General features: G+C 39.9%; 1 protein-coding gene across 3 annotated transcripts in view; it reads left to right on the forward strand.

The window, feature by feature from the left end:
• The window catches only part of LOC135541893 (E3 ubiquitin-protein ligase RAD18-like), a 111048-nt gene extending 99839 nt beyond the window's left edge, over window positions 1-11209 (forward strand). For all 3 annotated transcript variants that reach the window (XM_064968377.1, XM_064968380.1, XM_064968379.1), the window contains one exon: window positions 7510-11209. In XM_064968377.1, the coding sequence (XP_064824449.1) occupies window positions 7510-7636 (127 nt within the window). In that variant the 3' untranslated portion in view covers window positions 7637-11209. The remainder of the gene's footprint in view (window positions 1-7509) is intronic.
• Window positions 11210-14873: the final 3664 nt, after the last annotated feature.

Below are 14873 nucleotides of genomic sequence, written 5' to 3' on the forward strand. Positions count from 1 at the left end.
CCAAAAACCTGGTTGCCTCTGCCAGAAGGCTGACACTTGGCCGCAAGTGGATCTTCCTGCAATACAATAACCCCAAGTACTAATCAGAATCCACAAAATAAAAAGTTTAATTGACCACAAAATCAACATTTTGTAATGGTCATCTTAGCTTCCGGACCTGTGGTTTGAATTGAAGAAGGCAGTTCATACGAATAGATTAAGAATGGAAAGATTCTGTAAGGAGGAAGGGTCTAATCCCTCCTAAAGTGTTTTCCAATCTCATAAAACATTTTAGAAAAGGTTATTGAAAAAGAGTATTGACAACAGGGATGCCAATAATTTTGACCCCATCTTTTTGAGATTTGTTTTATTACTTGCTAAACAAAATATATTTCCCTGAGCAATTTTATTATTATAAAATAATATTATTTCCTAATTTCTTTGAGCATACAATATAGATCAGTATTTGTATTTATTTTTGGTCATCTTTTTAAATGGTGCCAGTATTTATGGACCTGACTGTATCTCGGGTGTGATCCCTAGGGCCTGGAAGGCTCCTCATGTGCTCCCTCTCCTCAAGGTGGTACCCCTCTGACATTAATAATTTTCACCTGATCTCTAAACTGCTTTGTTTAGCGAAAAATGTTGAATCTTTAATAAACACTCAGCTTAGTGTCCATCGGTCTGGTTTCAGGCCATTCATAGCACTATATCTGCTGCTTCTTTGGTGACAAATGACATTGTAAATTGCCTGGGTCAGGCAGCCTGCAATTGGTTTTAAAACTATCTGACAGGCAGGACACAATGTGTTTCTTCTGATGGTGTTAAATCACGATTCCTTGATATTATGAAAAGTTGTCCCCCAGTAGTCAATGTTGGGCCCTGTACTTTTACTATCTAAATGAACAATATTTTCTTGTCTGTAAGAAATTGTAACCTCCCCTTGTATGCGGATGATACTTTAGTGCATTCTGTAGGCCATTCTGTTGACAAGGCTCTTTCAGAACTTTTATGGTTTTCAGAAAGCCTTTGTTGAACTGGACTTGGTACTTAATGCAGGGACAAATAAGTATACAGTTGAAGTCGGAATTTTACATACACCTTAGCCAAATACATTTAAGCTCAGTTTCACAATTCCTGACATTTAATCCTTGCTAAAATCACCTGTCTTAGGTCAGTTAACCTGTAGTGACACCCCATCCCATGAACGGGACCGTTGTCATCATTTGACACTAATTAGCATAACGCAACGGACATACATCTTCCTAGAAAATATCACCCTGTCATCACCCTGTCATCTCAGATTTTCAAAATATGCTTTACAGCCAACGCTAGACAAGCATTTGTGTAAGTTTATCATAGCCTAGCATAGCATTATGCCTTGCTAGCAGCAGGCAACCTTGTCACGGAAATCAGAAAAGCAATCAAATTAAATCGTTTACCTTTGATGAACTTCTGATGTTTTCACTCACGAGACTCCCAGGTAGACAGCCAAAGTATCATTTTTTCCCAAAATATTATTTTTGTAGGCGAAATACCTCTTCACGTTTGGCTGAGAAATTGCCCGGAAATTGCGGTCACCAGAACGCCGAAAAATATTCCAAATTAGCTCCATAATATAGACAGAAACATGGCAAACGTTGTTTAGAATCCATCCTCAAGGTGTTTTTCTAATATCTATTCGATAATATATCCGTCGGGACAATTCGTTTTTCACTAGGACCGATTGGAGTAATGGCTGCCTCTGTATTTTACGCGAAAATCTCTCTCGGAGCCACCATGTGACCACTTACGCAATGTGGCCGACCACGGCTATTCTTCAACAGAAATGCGTAAAACTACGTCACAATGCTGTAGACACCTTGGGGAATACGTAGAAATTGTAAGCTCGTTGATGGTACATTCACAACTGAATAGGGAGTCATTGGAACGCAGCGCTTTCAAAACCTGGGGCACTTCCGGATTGGATTTTTCTCAGGCTTTCGCCTGCAACATCAGTTCTGTTATACTCACAGACAATATCTTTACAGTTTTGGAAATGTTAGTGTTTTCTATCCAAAGCTGTCAATGATATGCATATTCTAGCATCCTTTCCTGACAAAATATCCCGTTTAAAACGGTAACATTTTTTTTCCAAAAATGAAAATACTGCCCCCTAACACCAAGAGGTTTTAAGATTACAATTTTATTTTAAGAATATGAAATGTCAGAATAATAGTGGAGAGGAAAAAGAATTCAGCTTTTATTTCTTTCATCATATTCCCTGTGGGTCAGAAGTTTACATACACTCAATTAGTATTTGGTAGCATTGCATTTAAATTGTTTAACTTGGGTCAAACGTTTTGGGTAGCCTTCCACAAGCTTCCACAAGGTGAATTTTGGCCCATTCCTCCTGACAGAGTTGGTGTAACAGAGTCAGGTTTGTAGGCCTCCATGCTCGCACACACTTTTTCAGTTCTGCCCACACATTTTCTATAGGGTTGAGGTCAGAGCTTTGTGATGGCCACTCCAATACCTTGACTTTGTCGTCCTTAACCTCTTGAAGCTAGGGGGAACTATTTGAAAAAATAACGTTCCCAAAGTAAACGGCCTATTTCTCAGGACCAGATGCTAGAATATGCATATAATTGACAAATTAGTATAGAAACACTCTAAAGTTTCCAAAACGGTCAAAAATATTGTCTGTGAGTATAACAGAACTTTTATTTTGAAAAATGAACCAGAAAGATAACATCACATCAGGTGGTCACATGAGTTTTGCTGACGCAACAGAGTTCGGACAGCCATTGCGTTTCCCTCCCCTACTGATAAAGACATTTGCGGTTGATATATTATCCATTATATATTCAAAAACAACCTGAGGATTGATTATAAAAAAACGTTTGACATGTGTCTGTGGACATTACGGATATTATTTGGAATTTTTGTCTGCGTTGTCGTGACCGCTCTTTCCTGTGGATTTCCGAACATAACGCATCAAACAAACGGAGGTATTTTGGATATAAAAATAATCTTTATGGAACAAAAGGAACATTTATTGTGTAACTGGGAGTCTCGTGAGTGAAAACATCCGAAGATCATCAAAGGTAAGCAATTCATTTGATTGCTTTGCTGATTTTCGTGACCAAGCTACTTAATGCTAAGTGTACATAATGTTTTGTCGGGCTATCGATAAACTTACACAAACGCTTGGATTTCTTTCACTGTAAAACATATTTTCAAAATCTGAGACAACAGGTGGATTAACAAAAGGGTAAGCTGTGTTTTGCAATATTGCACTTGTGATTTCATGAATATAAATATTTTTTGTAATATGTGAATGTGGGGCTATGCTATTCAGCAGTTGTTGATGACAATTATCCCGCTTAAGGGATGGGTAGCATCAAAAAGTGAAGCCATTTTGCCACAACTTTGGAAGTAAGCTTGGGGTCATTGTCCATTTGGAAGACCCATTTGTGACCAAGCTTTAACTTCCTGACTGATGGCTTGAGATGTTGCTTCAATATATGCACATAATTTTCCAACCTCATGATGCCATCTATTTTGTGAAGTGCACCATTCCCTCCTGCAGCAAAGCACCCCCACAACATGATGTTGCCTCACCTGTGCTTCACGGTTGGGATGCTGTTCTTCGACTTGCAAGCCTCTCTCTTTTTCCTCCAAACATAACATGTTCTATTTTTTAACATGGCCATTATGGCTAAACAGTTCTATTTTAGTTTCTTCAGACCAGAGGACATTTCTCCAAAAACTACTATCTTTGTCCCCATGTGTAGTTGCAAACCGTGGTCTGGCTTTTTTTATGGTGGTTTTGGAGCAGTGGCTTCTTCCTTGCAGCCTTTCAGGTTATGTTGATATAGGACTCGTTTTACTGTGGATATAGATAATTTTGTACCTGTTTCCTCCAGCATCTTCACAAGGTCCTTTGCTGTTGTTCTGGGATTGATTTGCACTTTTCACCCCAAAGTACGTTCATCTCTAGGAGACAGAACGCGTCTCCTTCCTGAGCGGTATGGCGGCTGTGTGGTCCCATGCTGTTTATATTTGTGTACTATTGTTTGTCCAGATAAACGTGGTACCTTCAGGCGTTTGGAAATTGCTCACAAGGATGAATCAGGCGTGTGGAGGTCTACAAATTTTGGCCTGATTTCTTTTGATTTTCCCATGATGTCAAGCAAAGAGGCACTGAGTTTGAAGGTAGGCATTGAAATACATCCACAGGTACACCTCCAATTGATTCAAATGATGCCAATTAGCCTATCAGAACATAGTTTTATGGAATTTTCCAAGCTGTTTAAAGGTACAGTCAACTTAGTCCATGTAAACTTCTGACCCACTGGAATTGTGATACAGTGAACTATAAGTGAAATCATCTGTCTGTAAACAATTGTTGGAAAATTTACTTGTGACATGCACAAAGTAGATGTCCTAAGCGACTTGCCAAAACTATAGTTTGTTACAAGAAATTTGTGGAGTGGTTGGAAAACAAGTTTTAATGACTAACCTCTGACTTCAACTGTATATTATTTTCCAAAATGCTTTAAAATGTATCTGATGGTTTCTGCATATGTGCTTTGGATGGTGCCCACATTGTTTGTCCCAGCTTATAAATATCTGGGTATCTGGATTGAAGAAAAGCTATCTTTCAAGAAGCATATTGATGAGTTAGTTAAGAATTAAAATGGTGTTCCTTTATAGCAGTGGTCACCAACCGTTTCTGAGTCAAAATTCAAGCAGAGATCTATCACTCTTTTAAACAAAAAAAAAACAAGCCTATGCAACATTAACCAAATAAAACTGTTCTGTAGCGATAAGGTTTGTGCAGTAGACTATAGGCCCAATACATTTTCACTGCATATTGGCTACGCTTGAATTTCTCTACCAGAGTGGTTCTTCTCATACCATTTAGAATTTATATTTCAACATTTTAGGTAATTTATCCCACTGGTACTAGATCATTTGTTGTAATACTTGTGAGGCACAGCTGAGTGAGCATAATCTTTTGTTTACTTTTTTACTGGCCTGCATCTGATGGTCAATCAGAGAAGAGAGCAGTGGTGAGGCTGCCTCCTACCTGACTCACCATCCCTCCTCTCTCCCTCTGCTGAGAAAATGGGACACAGTCTTCCAGCTCATGGCGAGCCTAAGTCGCACTGCATTACTTCTGCCTCATGCACCAATTCATATTTTTACTCCTATGACTAGAGAAAGGGAAATATTCCTTGATATTAAAAAAGACACAAGCCGCTAATAATAACGCAAACTTATCGAAATGCACATTTATGGCTTAGAAAACTGTTGAACAAAGTGTTGACAGTGCTGAATAACAATGCAACCATGAACTTACTCATAAAAACAGCAGCTCTTTGTTGTATTTGTTGAGTCTCTAGTCATATTTTTAAAAGTTGAAATTTCACATGATCAACTTTGCTGTGCATTCAAGGCTTCTTTTTACTCGTCTGGTGCAAGGTAACTGTGCAGACACAGTGATCTGAGCTGTCTGATTGACCAGCGGTATGCCTATAGTTGTACTTGATTTGCACTCTGGGGCTGACGGCTAGGCGGAGTTCTACCTTCAGACACATTAAATTGTTCAAAATGAGAAGACTTTGCCTTCCCGGCCCTAAGCTGCTGAATCAAGTGCACGTACTGTTAACAGCATGAAGAAAGAAAATATATATATATATTTTTTTTACAGAAATGTTTGGTGATCAACTAGGAATTTCTTGGAGATCAACTAGGAATTGCTTGGAGATCGACCGGTTGGTGACCACTGCTTTATATGAATAGCTCATGCCTTTCATTAAATAGCAACGAAAAAAACAGACAGACATTCAGTTGACATTCATCCCGGTTAAAGATTATTGTGATATTGTCTATATGAATGCTATCTGCTCTGTATTGAAACCATTGGATGTTTGTCAGTGCATTCACACATCACTCCATTCTGTATCAGAAAGTAGGCTGGCCCTCTTTTAAGTCTCGTAGATCAATGCACTGTTCCCTATTTCTTTATAAAAACCCTCTTTTGCAAACTTCCGCCATACCTTACTTCATTGTTAAATTACAGACATACGTGTCAGCAGACCCGATCACAGGGATGAGTAACTCTAGATGTCCGGTTGATCTCTACGGAATTAGGTATATCTGCATGCGCCCTGTATATGGAATGATCTGCGGAGCTCTCTGCACTTTGATGTTCTGGTGCCTTTAGGGCAGTTCAAGTTGATAATGGAGGACCTCATTGTTGAGGAATGTGTTTTGCTTCTTAAATTAATTGTAGTATTATATGCTATAATTACGTTGTCTGTTAGAATGTTGTACATTTTATATTTTGTGTTCATGCAGGGCTCCCTTGAAAAAGAGGCATTGGTCTCAATTGGACTCCCTGCTAAAATAAAGGTGAACTAGAATAAAGAATCCTAGTAGGGTGACCTGAAGGGCCACCATAGCTCTTATTGAGACTGTGCTGTTTGAGCTGCAGCACCCTGCCAGGCTGACACTTTACGTCAGGGAGGGGAAACTGCGGACCAATAACTTACTGTTAAGAGTTAGAATAATTGAATACACAAGGTGCAATTTCGAAATGTGGTTGTGCATCAGCTGTCAGTCAATTAGTCCATGTCAGCAAAACAATTTTAGATTGGTAAGTTAGTCCAGCGTCTGACTATCTAAACTTGTATTAAGAATGGTTGAATTACCAACTGGGATAGGGCCCATTGATCAAAAGTTATCATATTAAAAACTGCAAACATTTTCCTCCACCCTATGGCAAAATGTGTAGAATTGCAGGAAATCCGTTATAAAATTGCTAAATCTTCTCTATGCCCCATGGCAAAATGTGTTGAATTGCAGGAGGGGTGTATGGATGTGGGTACTGCAGACCCATGAGCCACTGCGGCCCCTCAGGATGAGTTCCGTTTTTCTGTGGCCCCCACTCCCATCAAAGTTGCCCATCCCTGCTTTATATGTAGTGATGTTTTATATTCACTCCACAGGGCCCTACTGAGCCTGACAGTGTAGAGGGGTCTGTGACCTTCTGCAGAGACATGACCTCCACATGTTGACCTTCTGTCTGTATTCATGGGTATGTGGCCACAAGGGAATGTGAGAAGAGAACAGAGCAGATCCTTTGTTATTAGCCATCTGCAGTGACCGTAGACAGTCAATTTGGATCTGCACTGTACTGCATTGACCACCATGACCAACACATCAGCATAGTTTCCCTGGAAACACTGTTGTCAAGGAGTGCTTTAATCTAGCTATATCATTAGTGGGGATACCACATAGGGATGGGAGATATAACCATAATGTTCTTCTGTTCTTTCCCCCGGAACAACCACATGAACCAGGACTCATAGACAGCTGTTGCTGTTCAGTTTGTCTGTGAGAGAATATCTCCATAGATGTCCTGCATTGTTCTACTTTATTATTTTCTAATAATGTGATTTGGCCTTTCTGCTCCATTAACCTGGGGCTTGATATATGATGAAAGGCCCTAGACTCACTTCTGAGAATTTCTCTCCCCAGAGTTTTGGAGAACGCCTCGAGTGGGAAACGGGCTTCCTGCTCCAAGGAGGAAGACTCTTCTCTGCCACTTGTCCTGGAAAAACGAGCCCGGAAAACCTGGGAAGAGGACAGGAAGGAGTCGAGCTGAACTCTGTTAAACACCTTCACCTTTATCTAATTTCTTTAAGCAAATTTTCAGGGTATAGCATGTTAAGCAATACATTTTATTTGTCATTTTATAACTTGGTTGTTCCACCAATTAGATACATTTTGAGTGGTGAAACTTGGTGGAGAAAAGCCCAGTTTATTTCACCTAATTGTAACATTCTGCCATAAAGAGCACAAAAAAAATATGTGAAATTATGTTTTTTTAACACTGGATAAAAGTAGAGACTCAGAGCTACAAAATGGTATATCATATACTGCATTTTTGAGGAACAAAGGGAAAGTAATTCTGCTTTGAAACTTGATACATTTTTAACCTCGCTTTCGAGAAAAGGACCTTTGAATGTTTTGGTATTGGAGACCTCTCCTTTGTCCATACCCATTCAGCATTGTTCAGACCCTGTTAAGCCAGCCCCACCCATCTCTTTAAGGATTCACATGTGAGGTCATGTGCTAAACAGTGAGTAGTGTAGTAAAGATTACGAATTAAAGTAGTAGCCTAAGATAAGGAAAAATTCCAGGTAAACAGAAAGTAAAAATATTTTATAAATATTAGATTACTCTTACCCAGACACACTTGTCTAAATTGATGTGAAAGAAATTCTATAAACCCCAGCCACATCCAGTGGTGGAAAAAGTACTAAATGGTCATACTTGAGTAAAAGTAAAGATACCTTAATAGAAAATAACTCAAGTAAAAGTCACCCAGTAAAATACAACTTGAGTAAAAGTCTAAAAGTATTTGGTTTTAAAAATACTTAAGTATCAAAAGTAAATGGAATTGCTAAAATGTACTTAAGTATAAATAAATAAAGGCGGCACAATTTTGTATTTAAAAAAATGTGCAAAATATTGACAGATAGCCAGGGGCACACTCAAACACTCAGACATAATACAAACAAAGCATTTGTGTTTAAAGTGTCTGCCATATCAGATGCAGTTGGGATGACCAGGTATGTTCTCTTGATAAGTGTATGAATTGGACAATTTTCCTGTCAAAATATAACGAGTACTTTTGGGTGTCAGGGAAAATTTATGGAGTAAAAAGTACATTATTTTTGGAATGTAGTGAAGTAAAAGGGAAAGTTGCCCTAAAATATAATTAGTAAAGTACAGATACCCCCAAAAATACTTAAGCAGTACTTTAAAGTATTTTTACTTAAGTACTTTACACCACTGGCCACATCTTTCTAAGTGGATGGGTCTCCACAGAAGGTGTAAACGGTACAGCCAAATGGTTACTTGCATTGCAGAAATATATATATATATTTTATTTTTTTTTTCACCTTTATTTAACCAGGTATGTAAACTTCCAACTTCAACTGTAGCAAAGGGACAATACTAGACAACGTATACTTGGAGATATCAGGAGTCCTCTAGCTATAGAATAAAGACCCCCCCTTCCTCACATACTTTGTGCATGACACCCCTGATAGCAGTGCACCGGGGACTCAATATACAGGTCGTCTTGTGCACAAAGAACTGTTGTACACATATGCAGGGGTTAGGTGAGATGTTCTCTGGAGAAGCTCTGCTATTGTGCTTAAAATTGCAGCTGTGCAAATGACCCCAGGGACTACAAATTTAAGAGGAAAGTTATGTGAAAGACCAGGATGATTCTTCTGGTAATTCACCTTGCCCTTCACCAGCTCTGTGCCTGTTCAGTTGTTGGATGTTTGTCCGACCCTCAATCCCTGCATCAGGTGTTTGCTCCCATGCCTGGACTGCTGTTTGTCTGCCACAGATTAGCTGGAGCTGAGACGGGTTGGATTTGCCTGTCATTTGCAATTCACGCTGAGTGCCTATGTATAAACAGCTCTCAAACTGATTTTGGGTTTGTTTGAAAGCATAGAGCGGGCCAATATAATTCAATATGTAGTCAAGGTCAGAAAGAAGCAAGGCAGGACTGTGACATGGTGTTGCTCCAGTCACTGGACCAGAGCACGGAGGCGTCTCGGCCCCTCACTGCAGGGTCTGACTGGACACTGAGCAAAGACGGGCAGGGGCACCTCACTGTGGCACAGAGATACAGACACTGGACCAATATTAAAGTGACGTACTCATCCCGGCACACTGCTTCCTCACTCTCTCCCAGTTTTCCTACCTCAGTCCCGCACGCTGGAGAGCAAACTTAGATGCACTATGCATAAATCACAGCCATTTCCTGGTTGCCATATCAGTTTGCCTAATTTCAGTTTGTGACAAAATAAGCAAGTATAGTGTAGATAATAATTGTACCATCTAAACTGCTGTTAAGTATCTTTTCCATAACCAAAAATATTGTATTCAACTGTTTGAAGCTGGTGTGCAAAACCGAAAGTAAAAGACGCAAAAACAAATCTTGAGAATGGGAAGCATAGTAATAGCACACATAGAACAAATACCACTTCTTATCTTGCTTTCAATGAGAATGCCACATCTATAACACATTTCTATATGAATATGGTCATGCCGCCCAAAAAGTTACATAGTGCAGCTTTAAAGAGGGAGAGTTCATCTCCCATGCCACCTGGAGCATTGGCTCTGCAGCTATTAAATATCACCTGTGCCAGCCCAGGTGAAACTAATGACTTACTATCGAGGCGACAGGTGCAACACATCCTGACCAACGGGGGTGACTCCAATCAGGGCACGTTCACCCCAAATAGAACCAAACTCCAAAACCAAGACCTGTAACACAAGGTACAAGAATATCCTAGAAGACAGTAGGGTTGTCCCAGTTAAGACCCTCATGGGGACCACCAGCCTCCAGAGAGTGGTGTCAAATCTCAATGTCACAGTCAGGGATCAGAGTAATTTCTCCCTCAGGCAGGGCCAGCTTATCCCACTCTCCTTCACACACAGCCAGTCACGCACCACACCACCCTGTATGCCCTGCTGAACTCCTCCACTGCTGGATTGGCAGTACATTATGGGCTCAATTCAATTACTACTGCATTGCAGCATTTACACAGTACAGAGCAGGGCCTAGTTTTACATTTCCAATTTTCAGAATAAGATGTGCCAAGTCTTGTAAACAAAGACACTGTATTAACATTGGTATGAGGGGTTATATTGAGCATTTGACCCATGTTCATGCGGTTCATTTACGGGTTATTACATTTTCTTCCTTTCTAATTGCATTTATTTTCAGAGGTATATTGTAAATGCTGCAGTATGCCTAATGATACATGAAGCAGGCAGTCAAATACTAAACTGAAAATCAGTTCTAACTTAATTCTGAGACGAGGGGCAGAGTTTGACAACCTGTTTAAACTTTAGACATCCTGTGAGTGACTGGTGAATATGTGTGCGATGTGCTGTGGTACGGACTACAGAGTGATGAAAAGTTCCCATTTAATTGCCACAGAATTGCAATGCATTCCCCAGAGGCATATTAGCAGCCTGAGCTATGTGCTATCAGAGCCCAGATCTTTAGGCTAGCACTGGTCAAATATGGTTAATCAACACTGCAGGATTCCACTTTAATATTAAGCATGCAGCCATGAACACGGAGCCTTTCTATTTATCTAAATATTGCAGCCTTGTGCATCGCCAAATAAAGATTAGAAGGCCAGGTGTGTTATTTGTTACATTATTAGCCCAGACATTTTTTTGTGTTATTACATAAAGCCGTAAAAAACTTTTGGACATCAGAGTGGTGGTAACTCGCCAACATTACAACCATGAACACGACTTTTCCGAATTGTATACTTTTTTCGTACCTCCCAGGGCAATTGAACTTATTCCAGAGGCTGCTCCAAAACACCGCCAGCGGAGAAGAGGTATTTGGAGTGGACTTCTAGTCCGACTCAGGAGGCATGCATACCATCCATCACTTCTGAGTATATTACTCGCTAATGTTCAGTCTCTGGATAATAAAGTAGACAAGCTCAGGGAAAGGATCACCAACAATGATGAGACAGTCTATTGGGAGGAGTTCAAAGACCACGCAGTGTGGTGCCAGGATAAAAACCTCTCCCTCAACGTGATCAAGACAAGGAGATGATTGTGGACTACAGAAAAAGGAGGACAGAGCACACCTCCATTCTCATCGACGAGGCTGTAGTGGAGCAGGTTACGAGCTTCAAGTTCCTTGGTGTCCACATCACCAACAAACTATCATGGTCTAAACACACCAAGACAGTCAAGAAGAGGGCACGACAACGCCTATTCCCCCTCAAGAGACTGAAAGATTTGGCATGGGTCCTCCTCCTTAGCCCCGGAAAAATGGCATCGAGGCCTCAGCACTTTTTAAGATAAGGCCATTTTTCTGGGGTTAAAGGTCAAAAACGAAAATAGAGCGCTAATTTGACCGCTTCACATCAAAGTACATGAACCTACGGTGTCATGGAAAAAAAGAACCAGCCATTTATCTATCGTAATTTAAGATAAATCGTACAATGTATAATTGGTGATGCTAAAATATATATATATATATTTTTTAAATTACAGATCCAGTTGCGGTTTATTCAGATGAATCCGTTAAGGTGGGTTTCGTGGCTCCGCGAGATTTCTGTGATTTTCAAAAATCACACACACTCATTCAACCCTCTGTAAATCAGTCAGTTCTTAATGTAAAGAGTTAAAACTTAACATTCTGTAAGAGCCTACCCCAAAGAGGATATGTGTTCACTTTCAGCTTCCTGTGTCAACCGGAAGTGCCTTAAGTTGGGGTCATAGGGGCTGTTTCGAAGAATTAAAAAGATCACATCTTTCCAAAACTTCATATGGTGATTAGGCAACCCTTATGAACTGTAAATCAGTCATCTCTCCCAACATATTTCCAAGAAAAACTCACACACAGCAAGGATGGAGTGACACAGTGTGGGGCTTACAGCCACACAGAGCCTGCAATAGTTGCCTTCGTTCGAACTATCAAAGAACCGTCAGACCTAGAGCTCTGAAACTTTGGAAACCTGTTCTAGAGCACAAGTCGATAGCGCACGGTGAAAAAACTCACACACACACACACAGCAAGGATGGAGTGACACAGTGCGGGGCTTAACACTTTCATGCGTGAGTTCCAAATATTTCTAACTGTCGCCCCAGCATGAGTTTTTTTATGCACGTGATGTTAGAACGTCCTCTCCATTCCAGAATGTGATTGTTATGTCACAGTACCTGTTTTTATTTGTCAATTTTAAATTATTTTCTAACAAGTTTTTTATTTTCTAATAACAGTTTGAAATGAGGTGTGTTCCGCCTCATTCATTCACATAAAAATAGTCATTTTTACTTTTAAGGACCAATACATTTTTTTTGCCAAATTTACATTTAAACTCAGTTTTTCACAATTCCTGAAACTTAACCCTAGTAAAAATTCCCTGTCTTAGGTCAGTTAGGATTACCACTTTATTTTAATGTCAGAAATAACAGTAGAGAGAATGATTTATTTCAGCTTTTATTTATTTCATCACATTGCCAGTGGGTCAGAAGTTTACACACACTCAATTAGTATTTGGTAGCATTGCCTTTAAATTGTTTAACTTGGGTCAAACGTTTCGGGTAGCCTTCCACAAGCTTCCCACAATACGTTCAGTGAATTTTAGCCTTCCACAATAAGTTGGGTGAGTTTTGGCCCATTCTTCCTGACAGAGCTGGTGTAACTGAGTCAGGTTTTTAGGCCTCCTTGCTCGCACACACTTTTTCTATGGGATTGAGGTCAGGACTTTGTGATGGCCACTCCAATACCTTGACTTTGCTGTCCTTAAGCCATTTTGCCACAACTTTGGAAGTATGCTTGGGGTCATTGTCCATTTGGAAGACCCATTTGCGACGAAGCTTTAACTTCCTGACTGTCTTGAGATGTTGCTTCAATATATCCACATAATTTTCCATCCTCACGATGCCATTTATTATGTGAAGTGCACCAGTCCCTCCTGCAGCAAACCACCCCCACAACATGATGCTGCCATCCCCGTGCTTCACGGTTGGGATGGTGTTCTTCGGCTTGCAAGCCTCCCACTTTTTCCTCCAAACATAATGCTCATTATGGCCAAACAGTTCCATTTTTGTTTCATCTGACAAGAGAACATTTCTCCAAAAAGTATGATCTTTGTCCCCATGTGCAATTGCAAACTGTAGTCTGGCTTCTTTATGGCGGTTTTGGAGCAGTGGCTGCTTCCTTGCTGAGCGGCCTTTCAGGTTATGTCGATGTAGGACTTGTTTTACTGTGGATATAGATACTTTTGTACCCGTTTCCTCCAGCATCTTCACAAGGTCCTTTGCTGTTGTTCTGGGATTGATTTGCACTTTTCGCACCAAAGTACGTTCATCTCTAGGAGACAGAACGCGTCTCCTTTCTTAGTGGTATGATGGCTGCGTGGTCCCATGGTGTTTATACTTGCGTACTATTGTTTGTACAGATGAATGTGGTACTTTCGGGGTTTGTAAATTGCTCCCAAGGATGAAGCAGACTTGGGGAGGTCTACATTTTTTTCTGAGGTCTTGGCTGATTTCTTTTGATTTTCCCATGATGTCAAGCAAAGAGACACAGATTTGAAGGTAGGCCTTGAAATACATCCACAGGTACAGCTCCATTTGACTCAAATTATGTCAATTAGCCTATCAGAAGCTTCTAAAGACATGACATAATTTTCAGGAATTTTCCAAGCTGTTTAAAGGCACAGTCAACTTAGTGTACATAAACTTCTGACCCACAGGAATTATGATATAAGTGAAATAATATGTGTCTTGCACAAAGTAGATGTCCTAACCGACTTGCCTAAAACTGTAGTTTGTTAACAAGAAATTTGTGGAGTGGTAGAAAAACAAGTTTTAATGACTCCAACCTGAAATGGACAAAATTTATTGGGAACTTATCGGCACTGTACGAAACATATACACGATGTACATTATCACTCAAATGGACGTCGTTTCATTCAAAACTTATTGCAAATGCCATATGGCAAATTCCAAGTGTACACAGCAAAATTCCAATAGATGGCGAGTGCGCTCCACGGTAAATTTTCATATTGCAAATGCACATCAAGTCAAGACCCAAAGGTCAAATTTGGAAAATTAAAAAAAAAATCTGCAACTTATCACAGCCTTAAAAAACTGCTTTTTGGACCATTTTTTGAAAATCGTTCAATTTTTTTGGTCAATTATACATGTAAAGAAAACTGTATGAACATACTTTTGTCATATTTTATTGTCATATTTTTTTTTATTGTCCACAAGGCAATGTCAAATCAGAATGTTTTGTCATTTTGCAATATGATTTCATAGGAAGTCAA

Source organism: Oncorhynchus masou, chromosome 6, assembly GCF_036934945.1.
Source record: "Oncorhynchus masou masou isolate Uvic2021 chromosome 6, UVic_Omas_1.1, whole genome shotgun sequence".
NCBI lineage: Eukaryota > Metazoa > Chordata > Actinopteri > Salmoniformes > Salmonidae > Oncorhynchus > Oncorhynchus masou.